Source organism: Nicotiana sylvestris, chromosome 4 (genome assembly GCF_000393655.2).
Source record: "Nicotiana sylvestris chromosome 4, ASM39365v2, whole genome shotgun sequence".
Lineage (NCBI taxonomy): Eukaryota > Viridiplantae > Streptophyta > Magnoliopsida > Solanales > Solanaceae > Nicotiana > Nicotiana sylvestris.
The window spans coordinates 14,917,956-14,933,824 of NC_091060.1; the positions used below are offsets into that span (position 1 = coordinate 14,917,956).

At 34.9% G+C, this 15,869-nt stretch overlaps 1 protein-coding gene across 1 annotated transcript; it reads left to right on the top strand.

The window, feature by feature from the left end:
- The first annotated feature begins 13,155 nt into the window (after positions 1 to 13,155).
- On the top strand, positions 13,156 to 13,753 carry LOC138889280 (uncharacterized). The gene is made up of 2 exons (XM_070172568.1): positions 13,156 to 13,381; positions 13,464 to 13,753. The coding sequence occupies exons 1-2, from the start codon at positions 13,156 to 13,158 to the stop codon at positions 13,751 to 13,753; spliced, it is 516 nt and encodes a 171-aa protein (XP_070028669.1).
- The last annotated feature ends 2,116 nt before the right edge of the window (positions 13,754 to 15,869 follow it).

Genomic DNA, 15,869 nt, shown 5'->3' on the forward strand with positions numbered 1-15,869 from the left:
CCCAATAAGTGAAATTCATTGGTGATTTATTAAGGCTTATCTGCCTTTCTTTCATTGTGGAAATACCCCATTCTTCAACAGATATAATCTGTTTGATAATGACTTTTGAAAAGTTATAAACATTTTCATTCGTGTTATAACCCGAAAAGTGCTGGAATTCTGCACTACCTGTACTGATCAGGATAGTTTCATAATAGGTGCGGGTTTTATATGATTCACCCGGATAGTATAATCCATTAATCAGATATCTCTGAAATATTTTCCACGGTTCTTCTTTTCTCTGAATCTCAGAGTTTTCAAGGAGAAATATCATTTCTCTTTTTGGTAACTTTTCATATGACTTGATATCGTCATTGTCTTCCTCTTTAGCAATTGAAGCAAAAGTATCACTTTGCTTTTTGGATGCTAAATAAGCCTGCAGATGTCCGTATAACGGACTGTCTTCTGGAATATCTTCCAGATGTATAGAATGTCCTGAGGATTCTCCTGTATGCGGCACCTTTGAGTTTATCAAACTCTTTTTTCCTCTTTGTATTACTGGAGAGGTTGATGAGGATCCGTATGACGATCCCTGAGAATAAGTCCTACTAGGGGAAGATCTTCCCCTACCTCTGCCCCGGGTGACCCATGAAGGGTCCATTCTGCGGAAATTGCAAATCATTATTAATTAAAAAGTGATTGCAAATCATTATTAATTAAAAAGGATAGCATAATTCTAGTGCTGATATCATCTTGACCGAAGGGACACACATTTTCAATTAACTGAAGAATATCAATAACTTCTTGAAAATTATAGTGTTCTTCTTCCCTTGTTTGAATAATGTCAGCCATAATAATATCAAGTATAACTTCTTGTAAGTCTCTATTTAATTTAATCACTTTAAGAATAGTGATCAGTACCTTATCATCAAAAAACATGGTATAATAATTCATAATCTATTCTAAATATTCCCGGGATAGAAAATCCGGAAGGGAATTATCAATTCCTTTTTTGTATTGTATTTCAAAATCGAAAGGTGCTAGCTGAGCCTGCCATCTAGCAAATATTAATTTTGAAGCATCGTGCTTAAAATCTTTGTCAAACATGTATTTAACCGATTGAGCATCAGTTTTTATCAAAAACTTTTGGTTGTATAAGTCGTCTTGAAATTTTAATACACACTTAACAATTGTTAACATTTCATGCGCCACAGTAGCGTATTTCTTTTTGGGCTTCGGTCCATTTACCAGAGTGAAATCTTATTAAGTATTCACTCTTATTATTGGGATTTACTTGTTTCAAAATCCCTCCATATCCAACATTAGACGCATCTGTCTCGATAATCTTTTGCCAAGTAGGATTGGCAAGGGTTAAACATGGTAAAGATTTAACACGCCCTTTAATACTTTTGACTAACTCAGTATGTTGGTTAGTCCAAGGGTGTTTATGATCTTTCTTTAGCCGATCGTATAGAGGGGCTAGATCTCGTGACAAACTTTTATAAAAAGGGGATATATAATTCAGACTTCCCAAAAATCTTTGTAATTGAGTCCTGTCAGTGATAACATCAGGAAATTTTGAGGCAAAATCAATAGATCTTTGTATTGGGGTAATTTTTCCCTGGCAAATATTATGACCTAGAAAACGAACATTTGTTTGGAATAGACTCATCTTGGGCTTAGAGATTACTAAACCGTTTTGTATAACAATTTTCTTGAAAATATCAAGATGCTTAATATGCATCTCCAGAGTTTTAGAAAATACCAATATGTCGTCAATATAAACGATGATAAAATCCAAATATGGGTTAAAAATATCATTCATAATTTTTTGAAATTCAGAAGGGGCATTTTTCAAACCAAATGGCATAACATTCCATTCATATTGCCCAAATGGAACATTAAAAGCAGTCCTATAAGTATGCTCTTTAAATATTTGAATTTGCCAATAACCAGATTTTAAATCAAATTTTGAAAATATATTGGCGTCATATAATCTGGATAGCAAGTCCCTTTTATTAGGGATAGGATACCTAATCCATTTTAGATGTTTATTTAATGGTTTATAATTTATGACTAAGCGAGGAATACCTCGTTCCTTCTCTGCCGCATTATTAACATAAAAGGCAGAACATGACCAAGGAGATTTTGAGGGTTTTATCAAACCCTTTTGTAACAAACTATCAATCTCGTTTTTGCAGAATTCAACTAGCTCAGCATTCATCTGGCAAGGTCGAGATTTAGTAGGAATATCATCCTCAGAGAAGGTTTCTTCGTATGGAAGAGTTACAATATGCCTTTTCCTGTTCCAAAAGGCACTAGGGTGATCGGCGCAAACATCAACGGCCATTTTTTCAGCAATTAATTTAATCTTCTGCTGAACTTTTGCAGATTGTATAGTATCGAATATATTCATACTAAGAATTTCTAATTGTAGTGAATCAACATGCCTTTGTTTCATATTAATCAAGGCATTAATATCTCTAGTTACGGGATCTGTAACAAAGGAATAGCTTATCTTTTTATCTTGATAAGTAGCAGAAAAACCATGTTTATCTATATTATTAAACGGATAAATAGCATTAATAAAAGGTGTTCCAAGTATGATTGGAGGGTATAACTGGTTTTTTACCAAAAAGAAGAAATGTGGAATACAGACTTTATTCTGGCAAATATGAGTATTAGGCAATTTGTACTCTATATCTAAAGCATGACCAGAAGCGGATTTCACCAAATGAGTAGTCTTTTGAAAATATCTAGTAGGAATCAATCCTTCCTGAATGCAGCTTACATCTGCACCACTATCAATCATAGCTATATCAGTTATAGAAAAATTATTATCAATTAAAATAGTACATTTAATATACCATTTGTGTGCAGTAACAATTTGCATCATACCTAAAAATAAATCAGATTTTTCATCAGAAATTTCTTTTCCTTTATCATTAGAAAAATCAGAAAATCCTTTAGTCGAAGATTCAGGTAGAGAATTATTTTTCTCAATTTGAGTAATCCGGTGATCGCAAATCATTTGATTTTGCTTAAGAGACTTAATATCTCTTTTCAAATTTTCGATTTCTTCTTTTAAATCATCAAAAGAAGTATCTCGACTAGGAGTACTGGACTTTTGAAGTCTTCTATTTATTTCAGATAAAGAATATGGTGCAAAGTGTTCAAATTCGTTTTTGTATTTTTCAACAGTTTTTGAACTACTAGAACTTGAACTTGCAGCTAAAGTAATAATTTTTTCACGAAGTTTTTCATCAGTAACTTCTTTTAAAAGTTCTATTACATTGTCAGATGTAATAGTTTTTATATTAAGATCATCAAATTGTGATTTCAATTTATAAAATTCGTCACTATCACAAGCACAAATATCACCTTTGCAAGCAGTGCAAGCAGTATCAACATTTTTATTATTATCAGAAAAATCAATTAACTCAACTTCAGCTTCAGATTCAGTCTCTGAGTAATAGTCAGATTCTGATCCCGAAGTGTATAACAAGCCATAAACCTTATCGTGTAACTCATCATCGAGTTCTAAGGTTTTTAGCTTTTGAAGCTTGCAGTTTGGAGAAATATGACCAAACTTTCCACACTTATAACACTTAATATCAGCGAGATCACGTTTGGATCTATTCTTCGCAAATCGAGTAGATTTCCTGTTCGCTTTTCTAGTATCACGTTCTTCCTTAGGCCTATATCTAGACCTCTTTTTCTTATACGGGCTATCCGGGTTAGGGTACCTATGATATTTGGTTTTCTTCTTCCTATTTTGAGTGGAAGTTCCGGGTAAACCAAACTGGGTACAAAAGTCACCTACTTGGGACCTTTCTTTAAGCTTATCTATCTTAAGCTGTCTAGAAAGTCTTAGCTCATTACATAATTTTAGACCTTCTTCTGTACAAACACCTATAAGCTTACCATAGGTATAATTATTATACAGAATCTCTCCGCAACTACCTTTTAACACATTCCTTACTCTTTCAGCAAATAAGGAAGGGAGGCCGTCTATAAACTTGGCTTTCCAGTGCTCATATCTATTCTCGGGTAGTTCCATAACTCTACTCATAAAAGTATCTTTATACCATCTAAACTCACTAAGGGTCTTACATCTAAGTCCATTAAGTAAAGTTCGGACGGTCTGATGGTTTGAGGTAAATCTACCGTTGAAATGCTCTAAAATTGTAAGGATAAGAGTATAAACTGCATCTTCTCTACCCACTACTAGAGCCATACCTATGTTATCAACACCTTCGTCGGTTGCCGTAGCATTTATAACGAACGCCTTTTCCTTCTACAGATAAATGATTATCCCACCAGCCACGAAGTTGGCCAGTAAATCCTGCAATAATCATTTTGCAAATGGTTCTATCTGTATTTTTAACACTTTTACAGATAGTCGAATACATGAGCATTCTGTGTACGAGAATGGTTAATTGTCTATCAGTTAGACCATCAAGATTCCATTCATAAATTTCGGAACCGTTATAAGACGTATTAGTCTGATTCCAATCTCGTTCCTCAATCAACACATCTTGAGGAGTAGGACGAGGATAATAATAGGTCTGCATTCTTGGTTTATCAGCATACCTATGATTTTGTTTAACAATCCCTTTGAGTTTATTAAACTCTGACCAAGTCTCAGTTTTATAATCAGAAACGGTCTCCATTTTATCAGCAAAATTTTTTGATAAATCAATAGGTCTAATATTTAAACCAGAAAGCTTTTTATCTAAAAGCTGAGCTAAGTCATCAAGAGATTTAAATTTAAAATCCTGAATCTCAGGAGGTCTTTGAATATGAGTAAGAATGTTTTGATCAACTGTTTTACTTCCTGAAGTGGAGGCAATATCAGTTGGTCCTTTCTTAGTACCCATTTCTTTTATTAAAATAGTCAAATCATCAAGTTTTTTATCAAGAGAACCAATATGTTCTCCTAAAATTTTAACATATAAACCCAAATAATTGTTTTGAGAAATCAATTTATTAATTTCTGCAATACTAATAGCTGCCACATTATTATCAATAAATTTTTGAAAGGCAGTGAAAGTAATACCAGTATTATTAGGTAAAATAAAGGGAGCCTGAGGCGGATAAATTGCTTTAGTAATATTACCACTCCCGTCTTTATAAGATCTTTCTAATACCTTTATATAAAGAGGTAAATAAGTTGTTATAAACCAAGGAACAAAATACATAATTTGATTATGTAAGGCACAAGTTTCATAAAATTCTTGAGATATATTATTCAAATCCTCTTTACTATAAGTATCAAAAAACCATGTTTTAAACTGGTTCCATTTTTCACTAAAAAATTCTTTTTGAATATAAATACGGGCCCGAGAACCTGGGCTAAAATCAATTTGGTGTGGAATCATTAAATATTATTGGGGTCGAAATCCATCTCGGATAGAGAAGGAATATCCTTATCTGAAATATTGTCATTATCTTGAACAATATTTGTTTGAGGGTTAATCTTAACCCTTTCAACCCTCTTAACCTTGGAATCAGGCTTATCGCTAGCAATAGTGTGTAAAGAAGCCGCACGATTGCGAGCTGGACCGTAAACTGGTTCAACAGGGGAAATATGTTGCATAGCAGGTAGAAGTCTGTGATTAGAAAAAGAATGTCTATTATAAATAGTAGACTTATCATCAAATTGAATACAAATCCTACCATCCGGATTTTGAGTGACATGCGAAAATTCAGTATTTGACAAGTCGTTAGTAATCTGACTTGGGGATATAACAGAATTTAAAGTCCATGTAGTCGGAAAATTAATTTCCTCCCATCTGATAGGTCTCCTAGTGGTGACCTTGGACTTTGCAAAATTGGTTTCGACCAATATGGTCTGATCCGAAGTATCGTATAACTTACATTTCGGATTTAAAGTAGATAATAATTTGAAATAAATCCTATAGGACAGACATATAAGTTCAGAACCAGGCGCATAATTATAACCATGCGTTTTCACATTGTTATATATAAGCAATTTATACTAGTATATACATATATAATTTACAAGAAAGTGCCTTAGATAAATAAAAAAAAAAAAACATAGCCCGGAACGGGAAAAGCCCGTTAGGCCCGTTTAGGCCCGCGGGCCCGGCCCATTTAGCCTGGGACCATGTGGGCTTAGGATCACTGTGGGTCAGTTCCACACATTGGGACCGTGAAGCCCGGGACCGCCTCAGCCCGGCCTGCCTAAAGCCCAGTCCCGTTTGGCCTGGCCTGTTTAGGCCCGTTTGGCCCGGGCCCGAACCACAATACACCCTTAGTCTATAATGTTGAATTAGTCTTTATATTACTTTCAATGTTTTGCTTCATAAAAATTCTCATTTTCTTTTTTTGGGTTTTGATTCTCTAATATGAAACTGTTTCGCAAGGCATTTCTTCTGGTCCAGAAATCATTGCACGAGATTATGAAAATAGGACTTTCTAAAACATGGTAACAGAACAATTTTGCGAGTTATTAATTACTTTCCCATTACATTGGGTTGATTAGGGAAGGTGAAGGTGAAATGGAGTAATGGGATTGTCCATACTATTTGTGCGGAAACTCTCATCAATATCACTAGATTATAAACTTTAGGTGATAGCAGTTTCCTTTCTTTTTCTTCTTGTTTGGGTGATTACAAGTGTAATTGTGATTTTGTGTTATGTAATTTGCGCGACTCATTTAATATCAATAGTTGCTTTTGCCTATGGTTTTACAATTTAGTATCTTCTAAAAATGTTTGTAAACGGGAATAAGGATCAAAAGAAAACTTGGAAATATTTCATTTATTCAGAAGAATTATACGTACTATGACAAAAAATTGAAACGTGTCATGATTTTTTACTTTTTTTTATCCGCATTAGTTGCAGATAAATGTCCTCCATTACATCACCAAAAACATGATCTTATAGTAACTTGCGAATGAAATAGTTAATTTCTACTTGATAATTTTACTTCCGACAGCCTGTTCAACATCTCAATGCACGAAGAATTGAAGGTTTGGTTTTATGTTCCCGCCATTTGTATTTTTGTGTTATTTTTGTCACGACCTGGATTTCTCACCGTCGGTATCGTGATGATGCCTAACTCTTAGAACGATAGGCAAGCCAACACGTACAGTTCTAACACATTAATCATTAATTAAAACAGTAATTAACAATAATTAAACTAGAATTGCGGAAATTTTATAACAGTTTAAAGCACCAATACACGACTACCCAAAAGATCTGGTGTCACAATCCACAAACTTCTAAGAATTTTCTACAAATACTGGTTTAAAAGAAATACATCCATTCTCGAAATGAAAGGAGACAGCAAAACTAAGATAGAGGGAAGGGGATTTCAGGGTCTGCGAACGCTAGCAGATCTACCTTAGGTCTCCTGATGGACTGAAGGCGATAACCCAACTCTAATCAACAAGGTCCGTCACCGAAATCTGCACAGAAAGTGCAGAGTGCAGTATCAGTAAAACCGAGCACATGTACTGGTAAGTGCCGAGCCTAACCTCAGCGAAGTAGTGACGAGGATAGGACACGACAAATAACATGAACATGTGCAGTTAAATCATATACGAGAAAATAAAAATAACGGAAATTTAACAGATAATAATGGGAAGGGAGAAAACATGTTGAGGGGAATGTTAAATTCTGAAAATAGTACAGTACCGAAACACAGTAAATATCATGCTTTGAACCAACAGAAATAATAACATAGCAACATGTGCACGGCATCACCCTTCGTGCTTTTACTCTCGTCCTCACCATAAGAAACAGCAGAAACAACACCGCATCACCCTCTGTGCATTAACTCTCTCATAATACGGCACAGCATTACCCTTCGTGCATTAACACACACAGAATATGACACGGCATCACCCTTCGTGCTTTATCGCTCGCTCATAAACATTGTACGGCATCACCCTTCGTGATTTACACTCTTCCTCATCCAAACAACAGAAACGATAACAACCCAACAAGGGAATCACAAATAAACAACCTCGTTTCAACATTTAACTTCACAATATAAATCTCAACTTGAGCCAATACTCAAAAACTATCCAATACCAGGAAAATATAATAAGTCTTGTTTCACATGAAGAATAACCAGTTTAAACACGAACAGTACGTATAAAGAAACACAACAATCACAAATATAAGGCTCACTCGCATGCTATGACCCGATAACAACGTGTAGATACTCGTCACCTTACCTATATGCCATACTCAACAACTAAACATGTAGCAAATAAGCCAACAATACCTAATCCCTCAAGCTAAGGTTAGCCACAGCACTTACCTCGATTTCACGGCCAAAATCAAGCCTCAACCACCGCTTATCCTCTAGATTCCACTTTCGAACCACTCGTATCTAATCATAATTAACTTAATAATATCAATTATCTCTAAAGAAATCACTTTCAATGCATAATTACAAGTTTCCCAACATTTTTTCCAAAAAGTCAAAAATCAACCCCGACCCCGCTTGGTCAAAACTCAAAGTTCGGACCAAAACTCGATTATCCATTTACCCCCCGAGCCCGGATATCCAATTGGTTTTGGAATCTGACCTCAATTTGAGGTCTAAATCCCCAAATTTTGAAATTCCTAAGTTCTACCCAAAAACACCCAATTTCACTATGAAAAAACCCAAGATTCTAGGATGAAATTTTGTAAAAAGATGAAATAAAATGAAAGAAATGAGTTAAGAATCATTTACCTATGATTTGGGGAAGAACTTGCCCTAGGAAAATCGCCTCTTGAAGTTTAGGTTTTGAAAAATGGGAGAATGAATGAAAAATCTCGTCTAAGTTATGTTTTGAACAGCTGCAGAGTCGCATTTGCGACCTGAGCTTCGCAATTGCGAAGCTCGCAAATGCAAAATTCCCCATACTTCGGCTATCATTGCAATTGTGAAGTTAATGATCGCAATTGCGATCAGGGACCTCCGCAAATGCGACAAAAAGATCGCATTTGCAATCACACCCCTTTCCCAGACTCTCTTCGCAATTGCGAAGATATGTTCGCATTTGCGAACTCTGCTGCCCCAGGCCTTTTTCGTAATAGCGATAAAGACCTCGCAATTGCCATTTCTGCTTTGCTCGCATTTGCGAAGCCTGATCTCGCAATTGCCATGCCTACTTTGCTCGCATTTGTGAAGCTGCGAGATCAGAGGCCTGCAACAGATACAAGTTAAACCACCAATTCTCTAAGTTCCAAAATCACTCTGTAGCCTATCCAAAACTCACCTGAGCCCTCGGGGCTCCAAACCAAATATGCACACAAATCTTAAAACATTATACGAACTTGCTCATGCGATCAAATCACCAAAATAACACCTAGAACTACGAATTCAACACCAAAACACATGAAATTTTCAAGATAGTTTCAAAATTTCTATTTTCTCAACCAAAGGTTCGAATCACATCAAATCACTTATGTTATTCACCAAATTACACAGATAAGATTTAAATATCATAACGGACATGTACCAGGCTCCGAAACCAAAATACAGCCCGATAGCAACAAGATCAAATCCTTTAAGTCATTACATTTTCAGTCTAATCAATTTCCTTCAAAAATTTATTTCTTGGGTTTGGGACCTCGGAATTTGATTCCGGATATACGCCCAGGTCCCATATTTTACTACGGACCCTCCAGTACTGTTGGGACAAGGGTCCGGGTCCGTTTACCCAAAATATTGACCGAAGTCAATAAAAATCAACTTTTAAATGCAAAAATTACTATTTCTCCCAAACTTCCACATAAAGGCTTTCCGAAAATGCGCCCGGACTGTGCACACAAATTGAGGAGAGATAAAATGAGGTTTTCAAGGCCTCGGAATACAGAATCGAATTTTAAAATAGAAGATTACTTTTTGGGTTATCACAATTTTATTAATATGCACTCCCTCCGTTCACTTTTACTTGGCATGTTTACTAAAATAAATTTTTATTTTTACTTGTCACTTTACACATATCAAGAGAAGACAAACTATTTTTTTTCCTGACCACAATATTTATTACTAATTTCAAATCATTTTCTCAAATCCAATAAATATGCGTCAATTAATATGGGTATCATGGTAAATTATGCACTTCATTTATTATTTCTTAAGGGGTATGAAAAATTAAAACGTACCAAGTAAAAGTGAACGGAAGGAGTAATATACTCCCTCCGATCACTTTTACTTGACATGTATACTAAAAATAGATTTTCATTTTTACTTGTCACTTTACGCATATCAAGAAAAGACAATTTTTTTTTCATGTTATATCCACAGTATTTATTATTCATTTCAAATCATTTTCTCAAATTCAATAAAATATGCATCAATTAATATGGGTATCATGATAAATTATGCACTTTATTTATTATTTTTTAAGGGACGTGAAAAATCAAAACGTGCTAAATAAAAGTGATCGGGAGAGAGTATAAGGTAAGATCAGTCAAATGTCAAACCCTCCACATCAGGAGAAGCGAAAGCCTGTGTGAATGAATTTAATTTTTAAAGAATGATTTACATTTTTGGGACTAGGTAGTCCCATCACTTTCCCGAACAATCAAGTGCTTCTGGTCTCGTGACATTTATAGCAACACGGTTTTACTAAAATTATTCGCAACTAATAATGTGGATAGAAGAGCGTAGTTATATTTGAATTTTAAGAGATTAATTATTTTGAACTGAAAAAAATAGTCCAATTGGTTATAGCACCCGGCCATTTAATAAGCAAAAGTCTTGAGTTCGACTTTCAACAAGAGCAACAATAAATTAAGCAAAATATAGTTACTAGTGTCTAAAGTACAGTACTTCATGAAAATTTGTCAAATTAAAATTACTTGCTGTCCAATAGAGAAGAGGAAAGGATTCTCATTATCTTTTTGAAAAGATCGATATTAAATGAGTCGCGCAATTATTTTATTACTCCTTCCGGTTCACAATAAGTGATCAATTTGTTTTTAGCACGTTCATTAAGAAAATATTAAATTCTATACAAAAATACATACTATGACTAAACTATCCGTAATTAAACATTTAATGTGAGGAGTAAGAAAACTTTTTAGGAATATGTACATAGGGGTTATTTTGTAAAAACAAATTGAATTCTTTCTTACATAACTGAACACTTATTTTAAACCAAAATGAAAAAGTAAATTGGTCACTTATTGTGAACCGAAGGGAGTAACACGTTTAGAAAGTTGTGTTTTGATCCTCTTTTGCAAGATTACCAGATCAGAAGAGAATGCCTTGCAAATTATAGTTTCGTATTAGAAAATCAAAAAACACCGTGTATCATTTAATTTTTGGAAAAAGGCAAAATATACCTATATATGTGCTATCATAAAAGGTTTAAATGTACCATTCGTTATACTTTGAGTTCAAATATACTCATATCGTTATACTATTGATTAAAATATATCCCTTTTTTGTTAAGTTTGTTCAAAGTGGACATCTAATCCTACGTGGCACTGACATTTGATGAGATGGATGTCACATGGCTTGCCACCTTAGCGCTGGTAACCCATTTTACCCCTTCTATTTTTTTTCACTACTAAAATTTCCTTTCCTCAACCACTATGGCCATCATTATCGCTACCATAAAAAATATTTGTATTTTAAATTTTAGCCTTCTATATATGGATTAGGGGCGCTGAGGTGGCATGCCATGGGGCATACACCTCATCAAATATTAATGTTACATAGGGTTAGATGTCCACCTTGGACAAACTTAACAGAAAAGAGGTATATTTAAACCAATAGTATTACGACAAAGATATATTTGGACCCAAAGTATAACAAAAAGTGTATTTAAACCTTTTCTCATAGTGGGATATATTTGGCCATTTGCTGTTTAATTTTTTTCTCCATAAGAAACTAGAATTTCTATAAAAGCAAACATTGACTGACTAATAAATGAATAAGGTTGGTAATTGAAAAGTCCTGAAATTTAACTTCTGAAGAATGGAACTAATATATATGCTGCTAGGAAAACCTATATTCACTTCTTTCAATTTGTTACCTTATTTTTTTTCTTCATTTGCCCTTATTTATTGATTAGTAATCATTTTTTACCCTTTATCCTATCTTTTTTTAATTAAAAAAAATTACAAAATATACTACTTTTTATTTGTGACAATGCAAGCTTATTCTTGCTGTTATATAGTATTATGAAATGATATAATCCATTCAAATGTTTTCATCATACAAAAAATAGTGTGCTCCTGTGTTTTCTATTGCTTTGGATGTTCTCTGGCTGAAAAAAATTAATAAGTTATGTGTCTTTTGATTAGATGATTTAACAAACTTCATATGAGAACTAGATATGGAACCAGATATAACTAGCCTCTCTGCGTTCGGAACAACAAGTTAAATGTCTGGCACAAGTTTCAATGAAATCAATTAAGAGAATAGTAAAGGGAACAGATAGATATCAGTTCCTCCGGTCACAGTACAAGTCAACTCTTAAAGTTGTTAAAGATGTTGCACTGCACGCGCAACAATACAACAACACTGTTGAAGCATGTTGTATACCGGACACTTCCTTGCATTATCCTTGATGGCCTCACTTATATATTACCAACATGAGCCAAGGGATTACACACACTTGCAAAACCTAAATATCATTTAGTTTCAAGTGTGCAGCCGCGTTCATTCTCTCAAAGACATTGAACAAAAAAACAACAACATAACGAACGACCAGATCCCAGCATTGATTACATCGTGTGTCTTTGTTTATGTTATTCATTTTTAACTCTTACTCAGCTTAATTAGAAGTATCTCGTAGGACACTTTGTAAACCATAAACTGTATGGTTGTGTTGACTAGAGTTAGTCAAGTGGTTAGTTTTGTAATAGAGTTATTACAAAGAGGCTTGCAATATAGTTATTGTAAGTAGGTGTAGGTGAATGTTTAAGAGTTTAATTCCTAGGTTATAATAGGTTGTAATCTAAAGTTGCTCAGTTAGTAAAGTTAAAATCCTACAAGTGTAGGTCGTGGTATTTAATATCGTGAGCTGAGAGTTTTTCACATACATATTGTTGTGTTATTTACTTGTTGTTGTGTTCTATGGGAACTGATAGAGAACTAGATTCTCTATACAGTTTGGTGGACTCTTAGTTTACATCAATTGGTATCAGAGAAGGTTCTTTCAATAAGGCTAACACTTACAAAGGATCTACATGGCTGCTCCACCAAATTTTGAAGAAGTTCAATCAACCTACCGACCACCAAAATTCAATGGACAATACTATGGCTGGTGGAAGACAAGAATGCATGATTTTGTCATGGCAGAAGATTCAGAGCTTTGGGATGTTATATGTGATGGACCATTTGTCCCTATGAAGATCATTTGCGAGACAACAGTCACAGTTCCAAAGACAAGGAAGGAATATAATGATGTTGATCGTAAAAGCCATCGAGACAAACTTCAGAGCAAAGAAGATCCTTGTTTGTGGTATTGGACCAAATGAGTACAACTACATCTCAGCCTGTCAATATGCCAAGGAGATCTGGGAGGCTCTCCAGACTGCATATGAGGGAACCACTCAAGTCAAGCAGACAAAAATTGACATGAACACAACTGAGTGTGAACTCTTCAAGATGAAGGAGAATGAGTCCATTCAAGACATACATACTCGTTTTACTTCCATCATCAATGAGCTACACTCTCTTGGAGAGATTATCCCAAGGAACAAATTGGTCAGAAAAATACTCAGTGTGTTACATGGTTACTGGGAGAGAAAAGTTAATGCTATCACGGAAGCCAAAGATCTGTAGAAGCTGACCATTGACGAACTCATTAGAAATCTAAAATCCTACAAAATGAAGAAGAAGAAAGATCATGAAAGAAGAGAACCCAAAAAGTAGAAGAACTTGGTTCTCAAGGCAGACAACAATGATCCAAGTGGTGATGATGCTGACATGGCCTATCTTACATGGTGATTTCAGAAAATAGTTCTAAAAAATGGAGGAATTCCTAAGAAAGGCAGCTCCAGCAGAAATACAAAAGGTTATGATTATTGTCACAAGTGTGGAAAGCCAGAACATTTCATCAAGGATTTTCCTCTCCACAAGTAGGACCATTACAAACACAACGTGGACGATACAGCTAAGAGGAACCTGGTCCCCGACAGGAAATTCAAGAGAAGAGATACTGTTGATAATGTTGTGAAGCAAACTCTTGCTACCTGGGGAGTTTCTTCTAGTGAATCTGAGGGTGATGATGAACAAGGTAACATATCTATAATGGCCGTTGAAAGCAAAACTGCAGAATATGATTTCATATTTGCCCTGATGGCAAAATCTGACGAGGACGAAGATGATGACGACGATGAGGTAAACTTTCTAGATGTTCAAAGAAATTTGAAGTCTTATTCTCAAAGAATCTGGTATATTTAGTTAATATCTTAATTGATGCTTACCACAATTTCATTAATGACAAAAATGATTTGACCGAGGAAATAGGAGAGATAGAACATGAGAGAGATGATTTGTTGGTCGTAGTTGTTGATTTGAAGGAAACAATAGAGGAGCTAAAGAAAGATAAAAATGCTTTAACTGAGAAAATCGGAGAGATAGAACATGAGAGAGATGATTTGTTGCTAGTAGTTGCGGATTTGAATGAAACAGTAAAGGAGTCAAAGAAAGATAACATTCTATTAAAACTTAAATGAAAAACTGCATGAACTCCTCAAAAGGAAAGAAGGTGGCAAGAAAGGCACACATTAAGCTTGAAAATGAATTCAAAAAGGTAAAACTTAGTCATTGTGTTGAACTTGAAAGAAATAGACAACTTCAGAAAGATTTAAGTAGGGTTAAAATGATCTAGATAACTTTCTAAAGTGGACCTGGTTCTCCGACACAATCACTTCCATGCATAAAAGTATGGGGAGGGGGAACATGCAAAGAATCGGGTTCCAAAAAGAAAAAGGCTCCCTATAACCCATGTAGCAAGTATGTTACTGTGCCTGATAAATGCCTTTGTACTCACTATGGTAATACTGGTCATTACAAAGACTTTTGTAAAGCAAAGTTTCAGTCCCAACAGAAAAATAAAATTTTGCTAAAAAAGTATCTACTGCTAAGGAACCTGATTCTCATAAAATGAAATGTGTAATGCCTATATGGACAAAAAGAAGTTTGATTCTCCCCTTCCTTCATTTCAAGGGACCCAAACTTGATTGGCTTCTAAGTCTAATCTCTGATTCCCTTGTGCAGGCAGTAGTGAAAGGAATCAGTCAAAATGGTTCATGGATAGTGGCTGCTTTAAACACATGACTAGAAGTATGGATGATTTCCTTTCACTCAAAGCCCTGCAAGGTGGGAGTGTGTCCTTGATTGAAAAATTGGAAAAATACACACTAACTCAATTTAAAATGTGTATTATGTGAATAACTTGAAATATAGCCTACTGAGTGTCTCTCAAATATATGACAAAGGAAACAAAGTGGAGTTCTTGTCAAAGTCTTGCACTGTCACCAATCTTATAACTGGTGAAGTGGTTCTGGTTGCAAAAAGAATTAAAACATCTATATTGCAGACTTCGAGTCTCTGAACAATGGTGATCTTACATGTCTAAGTGTCGTTGATCATGAAGCTGAATTACGGCACAAAAGATTAGGACATGCAAGCTTTACTTTGTTGAAGAAGCTGATCAAGAAGGCCCGGTTCGTGGACTGTCAAAGTCAAAGTTCAAATATCACAAGGTGTGTGATGCATGTGTGAAAGGGAAGCAAGTCGGGTCCTTATTCAAGCCAAAGAAGGAAGTGAGCACCTTAAGGCCACTGGATCTTCTTCATATGGATCTGTGTAGACCTATGAAGATGCCCAACAAAGGAGAAAAGAAGTACATCTTCATTATTGTTTATGAGTATTCCAGATTCATAGGGACCCT

What these genes read in the sequence shown, in the direction of transcription:
- LOC138889280 (XM_070172568.1), top strand. Translation starts at nt 13,156, where the DNA reads ATGGCTGCTCCACCAAATTTTGAAGAAGTTCAATCAACCTACCGACCA. An exon ending in GGAATATAATGATGTTGATC is followed by an intron (nt 13,382 to 13,463) that starts GTAAAAGCCATC and finishes ACTACATCTCAG; the next exon opens with CCTGTCAATATGCCAAGGAG.